The sequence below is a fragment of the Falco naumanni genome, chromosome 9 (assembly GCF_017639655.2).
Source record: "Falco naumanni isolate bFalNau1 chromosome 9, bFalNau1.pat, whole genome shotgun sequence".
Taxonomy (NCBI): domain Eukaryota; kingdom Metazoa; phylum Chordata; class Aves; order Falconiformes; family Falconidae; genus Falco; species Falco naumanni.
This window is the reverse complement of record NC_054062.1, coordinates 26,473,093-26,490,634: the sequence shown is the minus strand read 5'-3', so window position 1 is coordinate 26,490,634 and position 17,542 is coordinate 26,473,093. Positions and strand designations below refer to the sequence as shown.

At 38.3% G+C, this 17,542-nt stretch overlaps 1 protein-coding gene across 7 annotated transcripts in view; it reads right to left on the bottom strand.

The window, feature by feature from the left end:
• BLNK (B cell linker) overlaps positions 1-17,542 on the bottom strand; it is a 100,307-nt gene that overhangs the window by 52,251 nt on the left and 30,514 nt on the right. For 3 of the 7 annotated variants that reach the window (XM_040605488.1, XM_040605489.1, XM_040605490.1), the window contains exon 3: positions 16,873-16,919. In XM_040605488.1, the coding sequence (XP_040461422.1) occupies positions 16,873-16,919 (47 nt within the window). The other 4 variants (XM_040605494.1, XM_040605497.1, XM_040605495.1 and 1 more) reach the window with 3 other exon arrangements.

Below are 17,542 nucleotides of genomic sequence, written 5' to 3'. Positions count from 1 at the left end.
ATATGCATACTTTTTTATTTTTGATGCTTAAAATGCCATTGAAATTTTGGAGAAGACCTTCTGAATACTTGGACAGACTTTCTAAATGCCACTAACTGTTGCAACATAATTTCCTCATCACTGCAAGTGTTGTGGCTTAATCTGGGTTTGTCTCTCCGATCCTCTCCCAATATGACTGTGTAATTCTCCATTTATGCTCATAAATAAAAAAGATTTTAAAAAGCAACTTCTTTATCTTGTATTTTTAGAAGCTAAAATTATTTTTTTACCCCTTCTGCTATTTTCTGCTGTTCATTTCCTACCGTCTCATTCCTTGTGCATGCTGCCTCACTCTGGTGATGTGTTCTGGTTTCTATTTAAGAGCTGTGAGGTCACCGAGGCATGGTCAAAACTAGACTCAGTGGAGCAAACTCTGCGACTGTGAGGATCCTGCCTTCATTTGGTCAGAATTTGCTGTGAATTGCCAGATATTTCCTGTTTACTCAGGGCTCCAGTTTTCTATGCGCTATTGTTAAGATCATTTATGGTTTGCCTTTGCTTCTCTGAGTGGATAGAAGACTCCTGTAGCATAGAAACAAGGGATCAGAAGGCTTGTTTGAAGCATTTTAGTCGTTGGTAAGTGGTGTTCCTAGATCAGAACAAGCATCTTCATACAGAGCCAATCATTGTAGAGAAACCATTAGGCAAAATCCAGTCAGATTGCTATCACTGACAAGACTCATGTTTTTTCTTGGCTGAAGTTTTCTCTCTGACTCCTTTGATAACTGCTTTCTCCTATTTCCACTAAAATTAATACTCTCTAGTTTAATACCTTCCAGTACGTGGTTTGTATAAGGATTTTGGGTTTGTCAGGGATTCCTGCTGAAGCTACTAATATCCCTAATATTCACATTATGATGTTGAATATTATATAAAATATCAGCTGTACATATCTTCCCTTTAAATTCGTAAGCCTTGATGCTAACACCTTTTTACAGAGACCATTCATGCCATTATCTTAATGTGGAATACAGATTATGACTATTTTTAGTCTAGGGAATGTAGGGGCCAATGCTGAACTGCACCGGCAGCCGAAGCCACATCGTGACTGCCATAGCAGGGTGAGGCTCAGTGATGGAACAGCATCTGCCCATAGCCTCCTCCACATGACATGGAACCCTAGGAATATGTCCCAGGCAGAAGCTGTGGCACACAGGAGACATGAACAACCAAGCTGCAGAAAAGAGTATGAAAAGTCCAAGCCAGTGTATAGGTACAGCCTTGGCTTTCAGTTGCCATTTCTGAACTTCTACGATTTGACATAATTGAAATAAAAAGCAGAGAATTGTAAACTGCATCGTGTAGCACAAAAATTTAGCAATGAGAAGGTGAATAAAACCAACTGCAAATATATCAGTTTAAAACATTAATTTACAGTAAATATTTTTAATGTTAATTTTTATTTTTAATGCTTTGAGGGGACAGTGCTGCATCAAAGGATCTCAATGAGGTATGCATGGCTATTTCAAGAGGAAGCTATTTTTTACAGATTACATTAATGCTCAGAGATACAGGCTAGTGCCTTCAATGTACATAAAACAGCTGAGAAACCTGATCTGAGGTAAGCAATTGGTTTGATAACAAGTTTTCAATTTTATTCATAACATGGCCCTATAAGACTTACTTTTTCTGTCAGTCATGCTAGAAACCCCATTTCTTGAATCCTTCCCAATTTGGAATTTTTTTTTTCCAACATTAGTAGAGAGGATCATGCCAAATTTTTTTTCTTAGAAGTACTCGGGTGTCAAGGATGCAACTGTTCCTTATGGGAGAGAATTCAAGTAGATTTCACGTACAACTGTCTTGCCAAGTAGCTAGTGTATTTTTTCACTGTGACTTCCCCACTTCTGGGAAATGTGGGGAAACACAAGATATTGCACATTTTAGTCTTTAAAAGACAGCTTTGTGAGCTTTTGCTTGACTTTTCCTTCAGGAAGTCCTGACAAAAGAGCAGCAATGTCAGCTCTCCTGAGCATTATGTGAAATGATTGAAAATTCACTTCAAAATATGTCTGATTTTACTGTCTTGAGGTCATAGTATTTTACTTGGCTCAGAGGTACTTCTCCCTGCCTAGATCTACATGCTATCTTAAATCTCTCACAGACTCTGATTATTGCTGCAAAGACAGTATTCATACACAACGGCCTCTCAGCTTTGAGTCTTGAGGTCTGACTTTGTGCTGCTGCTGGGGTAACACTGAAGGTGAGAGCTTGAACCGTGGAAGCACAGTAACATCAATGTAAATGTAGCCAGTCAGCGGCAGAAATTTGGCTTGATCCATTTGTGTTCACATGAAAGTCAGTAAATGATTGCTGCAATTCTGTTTTTCAAGTAAACTGTGGAAGTTTAGTGAAAATAGCCGAAACTGATACCACACCTTCCAGTTTTCTGAACTGGAAAACAGATCAAATTCTGACCACCTGAATCTGAACTGGAATCTGTAACCATGTTACAGGCTTTAGTTTTTCCTCAAGGCCTGCTATTTTAAAGTACCTTGTATATATTTGATCCCTTCTACTTTCAGAAGATCTGTAGGAAGACATGCCCGCAACATGCTGAGGTGATGGAGAGCGAAGGGGAAACAGAGGCTTAGCAGTAGACTGTCACATGCTCCCCAGGAGGGTTTTGTGCTTGATCATATGGATCTCAATGCAAATTTGTGGGATTTGGTACCAAGTCAGAAGAACACTCAAACTCTATTGTTTAAAACTACGTCAATTTAGACATAGTTTTGTTTCCCCTTGATTTCTATTCTGGTTGATACGCTGCCTACTTAACTTACCGTTCAGTGTCCCATAGCTGGTATTTGGAAATCATGAGTTTATGGAACATGATTCTCATGACATTCACTGTATTTCTACTTACTGATTGCTATAAGCAGGTAAAACACTGCTGCTTCGTGTTTAAAATAATACGTCTCTGTTTTTTCCAAGCATTGCTCTCTGACTCTCTGAATGGATTTTTTTCCATTTCCAGGATGCATAGAAGCTGTTTTAAACTAGAAAACACTGCTTGTACAGGAAAAGTTACATGTGGGCATTCAGTTGTGTCTTAGAAGATGAGAAGAAGGTACTTTTTTGTCCCAAGTATTTTTAAATAATTCTAATTTTCCAAAGTTTTAGTCTTGTCACTGTGGGTCAAATGGCTCAATGCCACAGTGTTAATTTTGGAAGTCAAAGAGCAATCACCCTAGAAATGCTAAAGCTTTAATCTGTAATCACTTTTGATACTAAACTCATGTTCAAAGTTGTTCATATATAGTAATAGCAGTAGAAGGCACACTTGCAAATGCAACTCTAAATTTAATTGAATGGGATTTGGGTTTGTCTTCAGGCTCACTGGAGGAAGCAGGCTGTACATGTAGACATGTACTGCGGGGTAGGCAAAGATGTTAAACCAGAAAATTTAGTAGGATTTTCTCATGAAGGGGCCTCTGGGCGTACTAATTTTGCACCTGTGGAGAAAATGTTTTATTTCTCTGGGGACAAACCCATTGTGAAAAAGCTGCACTTCTGCTTTTCAGTTTTACTGTCATCTGTTCCACATGCGCACAGAAACACAAAATTTGCTCCTTCAGACAGGCTAATTATTTAATATTAAACTGAAAGTGTTTGAGGTCAGATTGCCTTGGAGGCATTGATCTGTGTTGGAGCCAACAGACAGCTACAGTGAGTCTGAAGAGCAGTGCCACTCCTTGGTCTGCAAATCTTATCCCCTTCCAGCAATGTGTGACTGCAATGGAGATAATTGTAACTGGCAGATTTAATCTAGCTCCGATCCCAGCCGTGGAAGGGAGGTTGCAGGGGCACGGGCTTCTTTGCAGACTGGCAAGCTGCTCTTGTTTCTGACTTTTCTGCAGCACTTGTAAACCCTGCTCTCCTTCCTCCTCATCTCTTGCAACTGGGTTAAATCTTGGCCAGGTTTGCTTGCCTGTCCATCCTCCTGTTTGGGGAGGGTACCCTGGAGGGTACCCAAGAGACCTTAGTGGGAGTGCTTAGCAGAGGGGGTTGTTTGGCCCTGGCTTGCACGGGGCAGAGGAGGATGGGGAGGAGAAGCATTTTGTGTCCTTCCTTTCTGCGCGTGCCTACTGAGCATCAGTCAGCATTCACACATAGATAGTGAACGGTCTAAATATGTTTGTGTCCCTGCTGACAAGATTGCCGTGTATATGCACAGTCAAAGGGTTGCAGAGTTTTCAGATTTCAAAATTAAAGGGATGTCTTAAAATGAGGTTATTTTAATATAGCTCTGGTGCTGTTTACACATAGCATGATGCCTTCAGTACCTAGAAAATGCTGAAACCCCATTAGTTTTTAAACCACTTCTTTCCTGCACTACCCTATAATACATACAGCCAAGGAAAATGGTTGATCTTCTCTGGCACAGTTTGGTAACCTGCACTGCTTCAGTGACCGCAATAATTTCCTAAGCAGGAACAGGAAAAATACTTTGTCTGTAGTCTTTTCTGGTTTTTGTGTTTCCATATTCTTAAGACTGCTCTCTTCTGTTTCTTGGACAACTGGACTTGCCTAACACTATGTTCTGGGAGCAGAAATGTCACTGAACAGAACAAGTTCTGACAGTCCTTCTCACCCAAAAGTATAGTGGGTTTGAAATATTACCTTCCAAAAACGTTCGGTAATCAAGATGAGGGACTTTATAAAGAAGAAATTATCTTATTAAATAAAAATATAGCAAACTATTATTTGAAATAATAGCAAGATAACATTTTATGACCAAAGATAAAGAATTTCATGGAATACTCTCTTCTGTGGGGAAAAATTGCTCAGATTTGTAACTATAGCCATTAATTTTTTCTGTTGTCTAAGACTGAAAATTTTGTGAATTGTTGCAAAAAATATTACACAGTTACACAGTTGGTAACTTTAATTGCATTAAGACTACAAAACTGTAGCAGATTAATAGAGTGCCACGTTATATCATAGTGGGTTATTATTTTTATATAACCTATTGTGAAGCATTTATTGCTGTAGTTCAGCAGTTAGAAGAGTTACTTCCTAAGTTTGTGGTCATAAGGGCCTGTGCATCTTTCTACTCTCAGAGTGTATTGGGAGAAAAAAATTCTACATTTAGTATCAAACACTTTTTCAGAATAACTGTTTCTACTTTTTTTGTCATCCCTTCAGATTTAAAATATGGAGCGAACTCGGAGAGAAGTGAAAGAAGAAAAAAATTGATAGATGTCTACATGTAAATAAACGCATATGTGTAAATTTAAATGTTCATTGTATTGCAGTAGCACATAGGAGCCTTATTCATAAACAATTATCCTTTTTTTCATTCTGTGTTGTTCTAATAGACAAGAAGGTAGCTACTGCATTGAAGAAATTACAAGCTAAAATATTTTGGGATGAAAGAAATTTTCTGACTAGTAGTTTAGAAATCGTATACATAGATGATAGTCTGACAAGATTTTTAATTTCTGGACACTAGTGGATTTTACCAACATCTTCAGCATGGGCTTGCATACTTGAACCTTCTCCATGTTGTATTGATCTGCCTGGGATTATGTTACACATTGGAGATTGTCCTGTTTGTTATTGCCACAATAATGTTGAGTCAGGAATATGTTTATAAACAGACCGATGAGTGAAGACTAGATTGCTGTGTGCCATTTGTAATTTGAAACTGTTGACAAGGTATATATTATTTGTATAGCTTTTGCTGTAAAATGTTCATATTAGTTAGCAAATAGGAATACAACAGTGATACAATAGAGTCTTCCAGGGAGAAATTACTGGGTTTTAAGGTATCTTTTCCTTAAGTGTTGTGATTTCTTTTAAGCTTAAGCCTTCTGCAACCTTGGATAACTTTTGTCATTCTGTTCACAGGAGAATTTCCCCCTTTATGAAAAAGATTCCTCAAAGTATCATGAGCTTCTCAAGAAATTGTAGATTTCTGTTATTATTATTATTCCTGGTAGACCTGATACCACCAACACTTTCCTGAATCAAAGTTCACGGTGTAAATTTATTTGTTCAGCATGGTCCATTGGGGTGTTATACCATGTCAGTGAGTGATGTTCGTTTGCTTGCATACGGAAGCACCCATTTGCTCATTCTTACCTGCCTTAGGCACCTGATGCAGGCTAATGTCACAAATGTCTATGAATTGAACCTTTGATCTGACCCAGGATTGCTTTATTTTAGGTAAGCCAATACTCAAGAATATTAGAATAGAAAGAAATGCCATAATAAGCAAAATTTTGAGCTTTGTATAGAATAAATACTAAGCCTGGCTAGCTATCTGCTGGAGCTATGCCATGGGCTGTGTTTCAGAATGTTCTTGGTGTGTTCATTGAGAAAAAACGACACTTCAAATCTGTACAGAAAGTGGGGCTTTCCCAGAAACTGGTGTTCCATCCTGTGGAATCTGCAAGGTACAAGATAGGTATAGATATATGCTGATACGTTGGTTTTGACTTAGGCTGGTTCTGGACCATTTACATCTTTAATCCTGAAGAATTTATTCCCATTATTCATTGTGATTAACAGGGGGTCTGAAATTATATTCACCTTGATGATGGTAGAGAAGTGTTGCCGGAAAGACATCATCAGTAAGGACTCTGGTCTGTGATCTGAAACCAGCTACATTTGTTACTTTCCAGTGTTTTCTTAGAGCCCAGCCCCCTCTTTTAAAAGCTAAACCCCAATGAAGTACCAATGTGATGAAGGTATATTATACATATTTACTACTGCTTCTGTTTAAAAGCTGAAATTGTTGGAATTTTGGTTTTATCTCTAAATTTTTAATAAAGCTCTGGAGAGGGATTAGCTAGCAGGGAATACCTGTAGACGTGGATCATACTTTCTGTTTCTTTAAAAAGACAACATAATGACAGGAAATATTTGACTTTGGAATTTTTTTCAGAGTATATGTAAATCTATCCATTTGTGGGTTATATGCGGACAAAAAACATCCAGTAATGAATATTTTCCTAAACATTATTTGTACCAGTAATATAAAAGGAATACAGCTGGTATTTCATGCTGACATTTCAAGCAATACGAGCAATACTTTTACTTCTCTGATCTTGAACTGTTATTCATTAAAGGAACAGCATGGATATGCCTTATATTCCTGTGTATTCCTTTAGAATATTATTGCTAGAGCCAGAGGAATGAGATAAGGAATATCTTATCTGATATTCCTGATAAAGGGAATTAATTATATCAGCCAGGTCAGAGATTTAGAAAAGGATCTGATCGTTTTTATGAAATGAATACTAAGGCAAATTAACAGAAATGGTAAGATATGTAACAACTGGACTTGATGATCTTAAAGGTCTTTTCCAACCTAAACAATTCTATGATTCTATGATATTTTTAGATTATTTTCAGTATTCTGAGAACTTCATAAAATAATAAAAGCATGAAACTGGGCAGTGAGGAACTAAATAAGAGAAATGACAAAGCTGTGGTAGCAGGTGTGTGGGGAAACTGAAGTGCCAGAATTGTGAAGAAGAAACTGAGACTTAATGCTCTGTCAAGGATAACATTGGAGAGTACCTAAAATGTGCAATGGCAGTCAGTGGAGGAGAATGGAAAACAGGAACGCTAGTAAGAACTGTAAAATAAAAACATCTGTTTTTTTTCCCCTCAGAACTCTTGACTATTAGGAACAGAAGGGGACTGTCAGACTGAAAAATCAGGCATGGCTTGTGGAAGAATAAAATAAAATATTTTTTAAAACAGATCAGGCAATACTGTTATAATTTTTAGCAGCAGTTTCAGCCCTGACCAAGACAGCCTTGGGCAGGGAGACTGAACTGCCTCCCTACTCTGGAGGATGTCCTTTTATCCCTCTGTCCTCCAGAAGGTTGATAAAATAATCTGCAAGAGGTGGTCTGAGTAGTTGTAAACTGTAGCATCCTGCAGGGAAGCTGCATATACTGCTGTCAGTGTGGCAAGGGATTGGCCATAGTCTGGCCTGAAAACACGTCACCTCTTCAAATATTTGGAGCATATCTGAATTTGAATTCCAAGAATTGCAACAAACGTCAAGACTGCAAAGTCAAAGTGTGTTTACATTGTGCAGTGGAGCACAGTGCCAGAGCTGGCAACAACTGAGCAGTTTCTGGAACAAGAGGTAGCAGGGCTGCACCTTGAGGCAAGGCATTTCAGGTCATGTGCAGCATCCAGTAGTGCAGCTTTACTGCTTCTGGCAGCTGAGCAGCTCCTGTGCTTGGTGCTAGCTCCTCAGTCCCTATGCTGCACCCGCTGCTATGTGCAGATGTTCGGAAGCACTGGAAATTAAAGAAAGCTAGTATGGAAGTTGCCTGTGACTTTTAATTTCCTAAATATATGTACTATGATACCATCTGTATTTAGGTGGTTACAGATGATCTATCCAGAGAGGCTCTCTGATGCTCTGAATCATGTGTTGACAAGTGCTAATACCATGCGTCATGTAGATATGTTGCAAGTACCATCATGCCAGCATCCGTGGTGTTACTAAGGTAGTTCTACATTACTTACATTGCTGTTGCTCTTGGAAAGGCAGTTTATGAGGAATATGCTAGTAAAGAGGCATTTATTTGCATGCTGAATGCAATTTCTGTGTTTGTTTGGGGCAAATCTTTGAAATATATATCTTTGGCCAGTTTATTAATTCTATGGGTTGCCACCTGCAACCTTGCAGGCTGTTGGGTTTCAGGTCTTGAATTTTGTTGCACAAAGGCTGTGGCATTCCTACCAACTGCACTTCACCTTTTGCCATGCCAGCTGCTCTGAACAGCCTCTCCTGAAGCTGTTTCAAGTGACTGGTTGCTACAGCACCAACTGTCTGCCTTGCAGCTGCAACAGGCCCTCCTGCCACAGCCCCTCAGCTTCTCCTTGCAGCTCATTTTGTAACTTCTGTACCTTGCTTGTCTAGCTGACTCCGTTTTTAAGCACTGCAGTTTTCATGGCTTAGTATCTTATCTCGACTGTTTACCTGCTCTCATTTCTGTATTCAAGAAAGTCTGAATGAAAGGTTTTAATACTTTCCTTAGTTTTCTTGGCAATACTGCATAGACCACCTGCCATCACAGCACAAATGGCTGAGCTAATGAATGAAGCTTATACAAAAGAAAAAGAGGCTATGCTTTCACTCATTTTCACAGAGGCTAGTCTAAAGCGAGAAGAATGAAATGTCTCTCCTGCAGAGAGCATAAATACGTGTTGATAACACGCTGTAAATTAAATATTGTATTTCTTTTAAAAACTGAGAGGACTCCAGTTTGGAGACTTGGAGCAAAATGAGCCAAGACATCTGCTCTGTTTTCTGCCCAGTGTGTACCTGAGCTGGGGCACATGTGGAATTCTGCTAAAATGAGATTATAAATTAATAGTCCTTCACACTTCATTGCTTGACTGAGCCAGAAGTTATTTTCTTCTGAGTTTTCAGTCCCAGGTGCAGCACTTTCTGACTACCAAATATAAATTTCTAAAAGGGAAGAAAGACCAGTGAATTGAAACTACAGCCACCTCTTCTCTGTGGTCTGAGTACAGCCATGTAATAGAGAAAAGGAAAGCACATCAACTAACAGGGTGGAGGAAAAAGGTCCTGTCCAGACGTACGATGACAGTGAAAAATGGTTTGTGATTTGGGCAACAGCTTTCATTGCCGGTTCTGCTTCTGGCTTTGTGTACCAACATAAGCAGGTCATTTTGGTCTAAGTCTTAAAAAGGTGACTTGTTTCTTTGATTTTTGATATCCAACTTGAGCTGCTGTGCAGCTGATATTCTATTGCTATCTAGGCTGGTCTAGACTACTAACAAAGATAAATGTTTCTACTTTCACTAAAATTTATTGAGATTAAGCTGCTTGTTACAGACCTGGCTTCCCCTACAGCTGGGCCAGTGTATGCTTCTTTCTCAGAGGCTGATCCACTTCTGCTCTTCAAAGAGGCTTAATAGATATCTACTGTTATTTAATACTAGTCTGTCACACTTGTTATCAGAAAGTGTCTGTGATTTACCTTGTTTTACATCCCTAAAAATGAGCGTAATGTTTCCAATATTAAAGAAACATTTCTGTAATTACACTGTTAAACACCCCTGCCCCAAATGGCATTCCATAGACAGCTGAGTCGAAGACATTGTTTAGTGAGAAAGGCCACTGAAATAGGGGCTTTCTAGACATACCTAAAATATCATTCATTTAAAATTTTAAGGGATGCTGCAAGACAGGTAAGGCTGTTGCCTAAATATTGCATCTCTGAATTTTTCTTAATTGTGAACTACAAGCAGATGGTGGGCTGATGGGAGGCGAGTCACTCGTGATCTAAAAGCCATACTGCACAGGACTGAACCTAAGGTCATATACATTGCTCTTCAGCTGAACATATTGTTAGCTTGAATGGCTTCTATATTGGATTTGGTTTTCATCCCACCTAGAACACTATTAATGTAATTCCACCTTGCATCTCCATGTCCAGTTTACGAAGACAATTTGAAAATGTCTTCTGTGTGGTTGCAGTCGTAGGAGAATGTGATGTACAGAAATAGTTTCTCCCTTGTGCAATTTTCCTTATGCATCATTTTCAATATAAAACAATGCAAAAACCCCACATTCACTATTTACCTATGGAAAACTATCAAATGTTATTTGACTTAAATAGGGGACAGCATATTTTGTCAAGATAGACTATCACAAATATTTGGCAATTCTCAAAAATATGTCAAAGCTTGGTTAGAAGATTGGATTTGATTTCCTTAGTACTAAGAAAAATGCCCAGTTAAGATTCATAGTACTGGAGTGTGTCTGTCTGTTTGCGTGACTAGGCAGTTCTTTTGACATGGGGCTGAGATGGGGAAGGTGCTGTGATTAAACTGTGGTCTCAGGTTCAAATCCATGCCGTCTATGGTGGTGCGACAAGGCTTTTAATACTGTGATCTTTCCAGTCTTTTATTGTTAAGCTTTGGTAAAACACCTCAAAAATTATTTCAGAATACCAGTTTTACCTGGCTTTAGATTCAAGACAGCATGGTGAACAGTCTAGTTATAAGAGCAGACCTGAAATTCCTAGAACTTGGAACATAATATGCTCTTGAGCTATGAGGGGTTCTTTCCTCCTTCTCAAGTAACTGCTGTCTTTGCAAAAGTCTTGGTTGCTCTTGGCAGGATGGAAGAGAAACTGCTGTAACACAAGTGTCTGTTGCCCCCTTTCTGCTGCAGGAGTGTAATATTCTCTGATGCTGTAAAACGAGGCAAGATGGTGTTGCTTTGCTGAGCAAATATTTCCTAGATCCTCCTAGGATCCAGGAGAATATCCAGGATTAATTCTAATCAGCAGGCAATGGCTGCCTCTGTAAATATTTGACGCCTGAGTAGACTTTTGTCATAGCCTTTCTATGTTAAGCATGAGTAAGTAATATATAAAAATGTGATTTAAAGTCAAATCTAGATACTTTTTTTTTTTTTTTTTCCTGAGGATATATACCTACCAAGGAAGTGTCCTGTAGTATGCTTCTGTGACGCTAGAGTGGTTATGTACTGGAAACCTCTTTTGGTCTCTTTTAGGTGTCATTTTTATTGGAAGGTCACTGTAGGAAGAGGTAGCTTCTGAATTTGCAGCCCTGGCCTTTTTCTGTTTTGGGAATAAGTGGAGCTTTTTAAAGCGGCATTAAGCTACATCAAAAACTAAGGACAGCAAGGATCTAAATCTACATATTTGGACATAAAACATGCAACCTGAGTCAGTGCTGGTATTTAAAGGATATATGGTAGTTAAAGATCCATTACGGTATATCACAAGTAGAGGGGAAAACCTTTCCTGCTTACTAAGTACTGGGATAGAAGTCAGCTACCACATTTGCTTTTTCAGCTTGGAGCTTTTTCTGGAGCGGGGAAAGTCTAAATACAGATTGTCACAAGATTTCTGTTTTGCTGCATCTTGCTTAAAGAGACAGCAAAAGCTTTGTCTTTATTATTTCTTAAGGAAACAGTCTATTTCTCATAAAATCTCATTGATTTTATTAGTATTTTTGCTAGGAATTGTCTTTGGTTAGGCAAAGTAATCCACTGAAATAAAAATATAGGTGCAAGAAATCTAAGTGGTTCAAAGTGAAACTGAAAGTATCATGTTGTACACCCTACATTTATTACCTAAGAATAAATTTAATGATAATGCCTATGTAATCTCCTCCCTCCAAACAGGATTAGAAAACACTCTATGTGTGAAATTTGAATGCCATTGTAGTCTCTTAGAAGTTTACTGATTTATTTTTTGACTTCTCTTTTTTTCTTAAACTATTGTATTAATGTTTATGCCTTCAGTTTTCCTGTCTTTTTAATGAGAAGTAAAAATGCAACAGAAAAAAATGGATTATGCATGTAAGTACTTGAGACAATGATTCTTGCTAGAGGCACGGACAATGAGTTAGATGCACTGAAGTGTCTGACTAAATTGTTGAGAGAAGATGGGTGCAAGTCTCTGTCAGGAGTAGACGAGAATTGATTTTGCCAGCGGAGGTCTGTTTGCCCTTTGAACCATTGCCCTCTTTTGTTGCCTGCGAGCCTGGGCTGGCCCCTGAGAGCACAGAGTCTGGCTGGCAGCTGCAGTGGTGGCAGTATTGGCCACCGCTTGGCCAGTAATCTCCACAATATTCACATCTCCGATGTGTGTAATTGCCCTGGCCCTGTGACATCGCAGCTGGTGAAGGGGACTTTGGGAAGCAAGTTACAGCTTTCACCTGCAGAGCAGCTGTATGTTTTTCCTTACTATTTTGAGTAAAGAACTCAGAATTCCTGATGCTTTTCCATTATAGCACCCCTGTGAGACAGGGAAATACTAGTATTTCCACACTGCAGGTGGGAAAGAAAGCAAGGAATGCTAAAATAATTTAGCTGAGTTTACTTCAGCAAAGCAAAGTTTCAAATCCACATTTATGAAATCCAGGTTTAGTGATTATTGGAAACCATCACTCCAAAAGATTTTTGCCTTACAAGCTCTCCTGACCCAGCTGCAAATGGGCCAAGAGGAGATCCAGGCCTTTACATGTGGTGTATGGAGAACTTGTCCATGGATATAAATGGTGATGGCTGTGAAAAAACTGAAAAGTGAATTTTCCACATTAGGTTATTTACCTTCCTTAATGAAGAAATAAAAGAAAAAATGCAAGTGGAAAGGGGAGGGTGAAAAAGGAGTTTATGTGTAATGTTTCTTGTTCTTACAGTTTGAATTACGCAAGCGCATTGTAAGTGGAACATCTCAGCATTACAAGATACCTTCCTGGTATGTAACATCTCTTACAACTGCGATTTATATAGCTCAGGAAAATACATCTTTTCTCGGAGGTGAGGATGAAAAATTTCAGTCTGGAGTTATTAAAAATTATGAGCAAATAAAATAAAGATGTTAGAAAGTAATCTATAAATCAATCTTAAAAAGGCTTATTTGATTTATGAATAGCATTTTTTCTGCATATAGTATAAATTCCTGGCAAAATAAACTAGTAACATTTTCACAGCAGTGAAAATTAGTAGATATTTATTTCAAGAAAAGGAGATCAAATGCTGCCCACACCATAATTAAACAACACTTGTAATTATGTGTTCCTTATCACAGCTCACTTATTATCCAGGATCTCCCATAACTGCGTGTTGCTATATACAAAATGGTAAACTCAAGATTTGACACCTCATACATGACTTGCAGGTGAAGATTTCTCATTTGCATAGTAATCCGGCACAGCCAGAACAGGCTTCTGAATTTGCACATGTGATAGAAAGCACGAGTTTTGTGATGAAAGATTCCAGTCCTGATTTTGGAAAACAGTCCCCAAAGCTCATGTGTTGAGAGAAAAATTTATACTGAGCTTGATTTGGGATGAATTCCTAATCACATTAGCTATAAAGAAGGCCTTTTAATTTCACGGTCCCTGGGAAAGTGAAACAAGTAAGCTGAAAGCACTGTGAAACAACTTCTGCGTGAACATCTGATACTGGAAGTCTTCAACTATCTACACTGAGGTGACGGAGCTGTAATTACATTTGTTTCTCAATGTGCTTCCGAATTATGAATTTTTATAACTGAGTTACAGCTTATATGCCGGTTTTGCTGAATAGTTATAAATACCTATCTTATTTGCACTGCTTATTAAAATGTTAAGTAAAGATAGCAAGACTGCATGCTTAGAAAGCACTTAAGTTCCAGTATTCTGAAACATCTGTGGTATGAGGTTGCTTTTGATATCTGCACTTTCTTAAAGAGTGCTCCCAAATGTAGTGTGATGGTTTATATAGTGTTCTTCCTGGCATAAATCTTAAAATGGAATAAACGAGCCCATGACTGTAGTCAGTGGGATGTTTGAAACTTCTCCGATGGGAAACATCTGGAATGTGCTGTTGTACTGCCATTCTTGAGAGTGAACTTGTTCAGTGTTTTGGGTGACCCCAGGCTTTCAGAGTGGGAAGGTATCAGCTGAGTCTGCTGTGTGGAGTGAAAAATCCAATGGTGCTTCTGCAGGAGGAATGGCTTTAGGCAAACCTCAAGATTTCAACATGATGTCAGGACTGTTGAAAACATGTAAACCTGTGAAAGCAATTTGTTGCACAACCCTGGCAGCCAGCTCCAGAGAGGGCTTGGGCTAGTGCCTCAGTGCTCTACTGTCCTGTGTTTGAAAGTAGCACCTCTTCTGTTACTGTTTTGGGAAGCGAGGAAGGAAATCAACCATTCATTTTTGCATTTCAGGAATAGGATAGGACACTAGCAGAGATTGCACCTTGAAAATTTCACTACTATATTCAGTAGTTGCTTGGAAGCAATCTGGGTAGACCTGTGGCTTTGAGTGTTGATGGGAACTAGTTTACATCAGGCTGTCATTAGGCTGTCAAAACTAATACTAATCGAATTAACTAGGAGACTTCATGGAAAGTGTAGTGCAAAAAAGGTTTATTTCAGAGTATTGATATGATAAAGTCTTCCCAGATACAACAATTTTGTCTTTTTTGCTCCTGTAATCTTTTCCACCTTAGGGAAAGAACAGGTATAGTATTGATTAGAGGGAAAAGAGCCTTCTATTGAGTTAGTAGAGGTATTTGGTGCAGAAATCAGGGAAGCATACCCATGCATGGCTGCAGATTGCTCCTGGTACACCTGCGATATGATTTCCTAGCAGAATGTAGAATAACTGTACGTTTTAGTTCACAGCGCATTTATAGCCTTCTAGACTCAAAAATCTTTCTTATGCAGAAGAAGAACGCGAAGTGTTACACTAGTGAGAGCTAGAATGGGAAAGGCAAAGAGCTTTGGACAGTGGCATGTCGGGGGACCTAGCTTCTGTCTAATGAAGCCCCATGATGAAACTTTTATGACAGGCAGAGACCTGAAGCAGTGGCCGTTGCCAGGAGAAACAAAGAATTTTGGTCTCACCTTGTCTGGTAATTACTATTTTTCTGTTTATCTGTCCTTAGTGTTTTGGGCCGTTGGGGATTACCTGCTGTATGAACAGGCTTGAACAGGCCTGTTCATGTGACTTTGGTGGCTCACTGTAGACTTTTTCCAGTTAAAACATGCAAACTATTTGAGTGCTAGAAACTCAGGCAATTTTTGCAATAACAAGTAGTAAGATGGAAGAGCAAAAGATTTTAGAGTGAAAGCTGGTGCTAGGGATGTGACATCCACACTGCATTTCAGGACTTTTTATTACTTTGGACTTGATCTACTTCGCTTTTTTGTTTTATATTTGACAACAGAATTTATACTATAAAACTCCTTTGTTAGTCCAATATACAATTTGAGAATCCAAAGCTCGAATACCCACATCAGTAGAAGTACAACTCTAGGTCTCAGTTCAGTAGATTCTTGATTGCCACGATATTGTAGTAGATCAGATCTATGTATATCACAGAAAAAGAGGTCACACCCTTGGTTAACTTTATGTTCATGCTGTCTACATTTTCTCTCAAAATGATGTCCCATTAGACTTAACTGCTTTGCAAGAAAGTCCTTTGATATTTTCTTTACTTACCCAGTTAATTATTAAAACAAACCCAGAAGAATAGTAACTGATGATCTTATCAAATTCCTATCAATAGGAATAGGATTTTAATGGGTAAAAATGTCTCGAAGTTCCTTCAGTTTTTTACCAATACAGTGGGATTCAGAAAAAAATTCTGATTTTTAAATAGATATGATGTTTTCCCAGCTCGAGGAAAAAATAAAAAGCTACCTGGAGTAATAACCATGAGGTGAAGTAGAACAACTTATTCCATATTAAACTGAACTCTTCTTGGTTTCATTGGCTTACAGAGAAAACTCCTCAATATTGTTTCTGTACAGTAATAGAAGAGAAAAAATATATCTAAATATTAAGGATATCCTTCTAAATTTACTTGATTTGTCACAGATTACACAAAGGCATTTCCTAACTGTTATGCCTGTATTCACTTATTCTGTATTCTATTTAAATTACTTTTAACATAGCACTTTGTTAATCTGATCACTTATGTTGATCCCTAGGCAGTAGGTGAACAAATTCTGAAAATTTGGCCTCATACTTTATACAAGCAAAGGGCTTTTGTATTCTAGAAGAAGTTGAATTTTCACTTTTCCTAATATTAAGGTTGCTCCTGTCTCTCCTGAGGAAGAATATCACCCAGCAGCTGGTGCAGAAGAGACTTTCTTGTCAGCTGATCTGAACCACAGTTCTTGTAAATGTTCCAGGGTTCTAGCCCTGAGGAAGTTCCACCCCCATCAATTAATGCCCCTCACGTAAGCAGAAGGTTTCATTATCATTTTTCCTTACTTATTAACAGAGAAACTGTCAGACTATAACAGAGTATTAGTCATTTAATGGGGAAGCAGAAAATAATGAGAAACTTACAGTTGGTGCATTATTTTGAATTGACTCAGCTCATAATCTGATACATTCTGAAAAAGAGAAAAATCAGGGTTTGTATTTTAAATAAAGATCAGTTTAATCAAGACCAATTAATTAAGTGAATTGTATGACATTTTTAGTAGTGAACTAAGCAAAGACCTGAAAAATAAGTTCTAGTTTTGTAGCTACATGGTTGTCTCATCTTGGTTAATGCTTAACTTTTTATTACTGGCCTGTTGTAACATTTCTGGAAAGCTGGTAGCACACACATTACATTGCTAATCTGGAATTTAACCAGGCATGTGGCAGATTAAATTATGCTGGTTAACAAATAATTCAGAAAAGTGACAAGCAAGCCATTTTATATCATCTCTTTCCAGCTACACCACAGAATTTCTTTGAGGTTTTTTATTGAAATCAGCTGATTAGCATAAGAATGGCTGAGTGGAAGATTACTTTATCAATGAGTGGGAGATGATTAACTCCTGGTTTGATCTGTTCTTGTGCTAGACTTCCGCCTGACTCCTGAACCCATGAAAGAGGGAAGATAGAGGAAACAGAATTTTCAGTGTGACACCTTAGCACATACAGTGCCCACTCTAGTGCTGCAGAAACTAATTTAAGTACTGGAAACAGTTTAGCCAAATAATTTCAATAGTTTGTGTAGCTGTGT